Below are 5,837 nucleotides of genomic sequence, written 5' to 3'. Positions count from 1 at the left end.
ATTCAAACGAAGCTTATGTCTTGAATTTGAAATATTCTTACTTATTAACGGAGCTGTTCAAAAGTTACATAATGTCAAGAGGGGGGTTTGAATAAATGTTCCTAGCTCTTACCGAGGGAGGGTCACGGGAAATGTTACATAACAAATCATACTTTGACACAACAATCTAATAGCATAATTTAAGATAGTCTAAATTTATTATTCAAGGCATTTTGTTTGACTTTCCCACGGTGTAAAAGGATTGCCAGTCTAATTTCGCCTATTTTCCCGAGCTTTAGAGGAAAATTGACGAGAAAAATCTTATTGTCTCGAAATGCTAGTATTCAGTGGGGCTAGAAGATTTTGTTAAGTAATTAAGGTCTTCCCGATTGTTACTTTTTGTTACGAGACGGAGGGGGTGTGTCGAAAGTTTACCATTTTGTGTTACATAATTTTCGAACAGCCTTAAAATTAGTTTGCAAGGGAATAACATGGAAATTATAAGACATTCTGGAATTCAATTATCTTTTCTCGAGGCGTCATTAAAGACCTATGTGTGAAAACCCAATATATTTTCAATGGCTGCCCTAATTTTGCTTTAATTTTTTCCATTCATTAAAGCAATCTGTTCGTCACTCTAGCGACTAACTGCATCCTCATAAAGTTGTTTGGCAGATGCTTTGAACGTGGATTCCCAACTTGGCCCCAAAACGGGTCAGCAAATGTAAGCTACACCAGAGGATCTTGCGCGGCTCTAAATTGAGTCCGAACTAGTTAGGTCACATGGGGAAAGGATCTAAAGGTCTCCCGAGAATCCTGAGTGGTGGGTTTGAATGCGCAGAGAGAAAAGAGAACACCTAAAAGGCCATATTAAAGCTCAGATCACCTAACCATGGCCTGGCAACTGAATAGGGAGCTATGTTTGCTTAGAGCAACGCCTCACACTAGCGCTGTGGCAGCGGGTGTCATAGGTTTATTACCAAACCCTAGTAAATAGTAGAATACGGCGATCCATTGCGGTCGGTAGACGCGTGAGGGCGCATGCAAACGCATAGACATTTGTTAACGCGGGTTTAACAGTACACGGCTTTGGCTGTCCATAGTTAAATGGTCATAGATTAAAGTCACATCGTTCCTGCTTTTCCAGCACACTTTTTGCAAAAAAAAAATTATAAAAAAAAACGAGTAGAATTATCCCCACTTACTTTGATCTTTAGCGCATATAAATGGCAAGGTCACCGAACAGTTCTCGGTTCTCCATAAACTATTTTCAGACTTAGCGGTGCAATGAGTGTTGATAGAGCTCCTCTCTTTAGCATCATTTTTCCAATTTGTATGGTAAATAAGACTAGCGTCAGACCAAGTTAGTCTTCCTCTGGACTAAAGATTTCTGTATGTGTTAGATCACTCGGATATATCTGATGAAATTAATATCTGATTAATTACCTTATTGTTCGTATTAGAGAGACCAATCCAAATTCCTTTGTCGTCCCTAGATCCAAAATCCATATCAGCTATGATGAAAGAGAGATATGCTTCTTCATAAGAATCACTAATTGAGACTAAGTGCGATCCGTAACTTTGACACTCTCCCTCGGCATTTTCCCATGTCTTGGCTTGTTTTACCAATCGGTAGCAGCGGTCTCGGTACGATTGCCAACCTTGGCCACAATTGTTTTCGCCCAAATAGAAGGATTTGGGTTGAGATTTATCTTTTGCTGTAATATAAAGTATTACATTGTACATTTAGATAGATATAACAAGTTGATATATTTTACATCTGGATACTTGACAAATGGCTCCTTTCACATCGTCACAACGATGATCATTCCATTTTCCAGCAACTGTGTCAGCGTGTTCCAGATGAAAACATTTCTCCGTCTATTTTAAGGAATGAGCAAGTACACAAGGGTATTCCAAAAAAGGAAGGTACTACCAAAGTACAGTGGGTTCCATTGGCGGGTTTGAGTTGAAAGTGTTCTATGTCAGTTTCCCTAAGGGCCACCGTTTACAAGTTATGAATAAGTGTGTTTCACGGATGACCCCTTTAGCATTGACTTTCAGTTCCTTGCTTGAGTTTAAGGGGTCATCCGTAACCATAACTTTAATTGTTTAATGTTGTCCTGATGTCATAAAAGATTTTCGACTCAAAATAGCCTAAAGAACTTAACACCCATTCTGGAACACCCTGAATATAACCATGGGTCCAGCTTTAAAAGCGTATAGTCCTATAAGGTTTGACATCGTAATACAGTGTGTTCCAAATAAGGTAGTACGACCCGACTACATGGGGTGGTACGACCCAACTACATATTGTGGTACAACCAAACTACATATTGTGGTACGACCGAACTACATAGGCTGGTACGACCGAACTACATATTGTAGTACGTTCGAACTACATAGGGTGGTACGACCCAACTACATAGGGTGGTACGACCCAACTACATAGGGTGGTACGACCCAACTACATAGGGTGGTACGATCCAACTACATAGGGTGGTACGATCCAACTACATAGGGTGGTACGATCCAACTACATAGGGTGGTACGATCCAACTACATAGGGTGGTACGATCCAACTACATAGGGTGGTACCATCCAACTACATAGGGTGGTACGATCCAACTACATAGGGTGGTACGATCCAACTACTTAGGGTGGTACGATCCAACTACTTAGGGTGGTACGATCCAACTACATAGGGTGGTACGATCCAACTACATAGGGTGGTACGATCGAACTACATAGGGTGGTACGATCGAACTACATAGGGTGGTACGATCGAACTACATAGGGTGGTACGATCGAACTACATAGGGTGGTACGATCGAACTACATAGGGTGGTACGACCCAACTACATAAGGTGGTACGACCCAACTACTATGGGCGATTTGGAGTCAAGAATAGTCTATTTCAGTTTTCCTTCGGGGGTAGGGGGTGTTATAGTGTTTTTACGGGTGACCCTATAATTAAATTAGCATTGTCTTTCCGTTCATTGCTTAAGTTTAAGTGGTCATCCGTAAAACTCTTCAATGGTAACGTGTAAACGGTTTCCCTTAGTCGACAATGTCAAAGAGCATTTTCGACTCAAAATCACCTTTAGAACCCACTGTACATCGGTCCTACCTCCTTTGGGGAGACTCAGAAAAGCGCACAAGATGAAATCAGTTTTTCAATTATTCTCAATGCGATGCGCAAATCGATGCTTATCGTTACAGTAAAAATGTTCTATAAAAGCTGCCCGTGGCAAAAATAAACACATACTAATGAACTTGGCTCTCCAGGTGCGTAATTCGTATAATTTGTCTTTGTTCCGTCTTCCCAATCGTCCCACCGAAGGATGTGAAGGGATGGATATCTGCTACGACCACCACGTTTCTTTAGAGCAATCCAGACATTACCTTTCGGGTTTGTATCTCCTAGGTATGCTGTTAAGAAATCTGTTTCGTCGAATGTTACAAATGTTTTTCATATTATCATTTTCATTTTTTCAAATGAGGAGTTTGTGAAATACCTTGTTCCAATTGAGAATGTATTGAGACTAAAGAACCACCCAAGGACTGACAATATGATTCCGCATTAGTATACGTTCTAGAAAATGTATCTATGGAGTAACATTTATCTCCTAAAAAGATACAATACGAAGATTTAATTTTCAGTGTTTTATTTAAAGACAATGCAAGTTTAAATTACGTAATGAAGTTCAATTTTCCGAATTTCTGAGAAATACCAAACACGTTTGCACTGATTTGACAAAAGCGAACGAAGTGACAGATACACATACAAACAAACACGTCTAGTGTAATGCCCCTCCGTGACATCATCGTTACTCGGAGAGGTAAAATGATTAGAACTCCAATTATAGCATTATGGGAATCGAAAGTTAACTGTGCAAGGCAGACGACCAAACTACAAATGTAAGTGTCTACCTTTATAAAATCAAGACGAGGTAATTTGCAGATATTTCAATCGGATGGGCCTAATTCTGACCAAAGACGATTAAGTATAGCGGAGGTATATAATACTTCTCTTCGAGAGAAGTATACCACAAAGCTGTTGTAAGTGTAACATGGTTCTTCCCAACATCAGAACATTTGGAGCAAGGTTTCTAAACCGAATCACATACGCGATAAATAATTCCCTCACCATTACTCTATTAGCACTTAACTATTTGACAAGGCGCATGCGCTTGTGGATTTTTGTCAAACGACAAGACGAGTTTTGTGGGGTGATTGCTGGGGATTTAGTACCAAACAGTGATAGAATTCACCCCACGGTGCGATGCCCGTCTGAAGTTTGATGAGCGCAATAGCAAACAAAAACAGTGAGCTTGGGAAGAATCATGTTATAGAACTAAAGTGCTTAGAGGATACAGAGCGTCATCGTTCTTCTATTATCCCCTTCTACATAGACACTAAAACTCTTCCTGGTTTTCACACTCTTAAAATACCCTGACAACGACGGGAAGCCTAGATAGTTCATTACGTAAAGAAAAACCGCAACAAAAGTATTACGAAAGGCTGACTCACCCAAGGCTTTCCACGTTTCGGGACACCCGACATCCTTGTTCAAAGGCCTGATTTCTCGTGAAATGTAATCGATGTTAGGGTCACTAGTGGTTTCACAAAACTGTTGAGCAGCAAGAACTGTACAGCGAGGAAATTATAGTTATTTAGTCAAGTAATATTCTCTGAGTAGAGAGCCATTTAAAATTAACTAGAAAACATACCATAAAGTAAAAATATACTCGATATTAGCCCTGAAAGACTCATGGCTCTTACACTCGAAAACTGCGTAATATTAACCTTGTTAACTATGTACAAATAAATATAAATATATATATATATGGATCAATTTAATGTAATTACAGTCTTCCTGTAACTAAAATTCCTTGAAAACGATCTTAGATTATATTATTTTCTCGAAAACGTAAGTAATAATATATGAATTATAGCTGAAAAGATTTTTAATTGAATGTTAACCGGACATTGCAACACTATATCGTACTTCCAAACTATAACGGAGTTTCCCTTATCAAGTACGAGTACAGCAATGAAAAATCTATTAATATGCCCATGAATACATAGATTTCTTTACCTTGGAATGTTTAACAGGTCATTTTCTGGACCTTTCTGCTTGAACTGAAAGGGAGGAGATGTAGAAACCGTCACCCTGGCGTTATTCATAATTTGTTTGATCTTAGAAATCATGTGATATCGACGTTGCTCGTGACCTATACGCCTTGAAACAGAGTTATCCAAAACATCATATACATTCGAATAACCAATGAGATGCGAGGAAGGAGGAGCTGGCGGTTTATCGAAGTTTTAAGCCCTTCTCCTTACCGTCAATCAGATATTAGTATATAGTTTATGAGCACCAGGGATAGATTTATTTTTTTGGAAGTAGGAATGGAGAACGGTTAGTATTTACTTTTTTCCGACTCATAGCCCAGTATAGAGCCCCTCCCTCCAACAAGTAACGAACATTTTAAATTATCTTATTGGAGGCTCACTTAAACTACGTTTTGCGGACGTTGCTGACGGGGACGAAAAATACGTAATTCCTTTTTACCTCTTTTCTTTCATACGCTTTAGAGGTTAATGATTTTTAGAAATGACCATATTAATGTCTTATTTGTAATAAGTTGTATGAAGAGCCTTAGACGAATTCGTTACCTTTATTTTATAACTGTAAGAAGATAATTACAAAGGTGGTGTATTCCCAAGAACTATGTATTCATGGCGTAATTAAATAGAGCAGTTTTGAAGTGGCTATATACACAGGGTGTTTCTCATAAGTGCATGCTGCAAATTAAAGGGTGTGTTATTTGGGTCAAACTGAGTTGAAAGTG

The 5,837-nt window shown here is 39.0% G+C and overlaps 1 protein-coding gene and 1 long non-coding RNA gene across 2 annotated transcripts; one reads left to right on the top strand and one right to left on the bottom strand.

Annotated features, from left to right (window-relative positions):
* Positions 1-1,320: 1,320 nt before the first annotated feature.
* LOC149616269 (snaclec purpureotin subunit alpha-like) lies at positions 1,321-1,935 on the bottom strand. Its single transcript, XM_089856180.1, has 3 exons — positions 1,924-1,935; positions 1,758-1,860; positions 1,321-1,697 (listed from the first exon to the last, which is right to left on the bottom strand). Exons 1-3 carry the CDS (start codon positions 1,933-1,935, stop codon positions 1,384-1,386), a joined length of 429 nt encoding a protein of 142 aa, XP_089712306.1. The 3' UTR covers positions 1,321-1,383.
* A 1,964-nt stretch (positions 1,936-3,899) lies between these two features.
* On the top strand, positions 3,900-4,884 carry LOC149616268 (uncharacterized). Its single transcript, XR_016376040.1, has 2 exons — positions 3,900-4,307; positions 4,395-4,884. It is a non-coding gene; the product is annotated as an uncharacterized LOC149616268 (long non-coding RNA).
* The last annotated feature ends 953 nt before the right edge of the window (positions 4,885-5,837 follow it).

This window comes from Phalangium opilio, unplaced genomic scaffold (genome assembly GCF_054372755.1).
Source record: "Phalangium opilio isolate 3A_F unplaced genomic scaffold, DU_Popi_V2 ptg000217l_1, whole genome shotgun sequence".
NCBI classification, from domain to species: domain Eukaryota; kingdom Metazoa; phylum Arthropoda; class Arachnida; order Opiliones; family Phalangiidae; genus Phalangium; species Phalangium opilio.
The sequence above is the reverse complement of the archived record's forward strand: the minus strand, read 5'-3'. Positions and strand labels throughout refer to the sequence as shown.

Excerpts from the sequence above, each read along its gene's own strand:
- LOC149616269 (XM_089856180.1), bottom strand. Across the intron at positions 1,698-1,757 it reads CATTTGTCAAGTATCCAGAT|CAAAAGATAAATCTCAACCC; the intron begins GTAAAATATATC and ends TTTATATTACAG.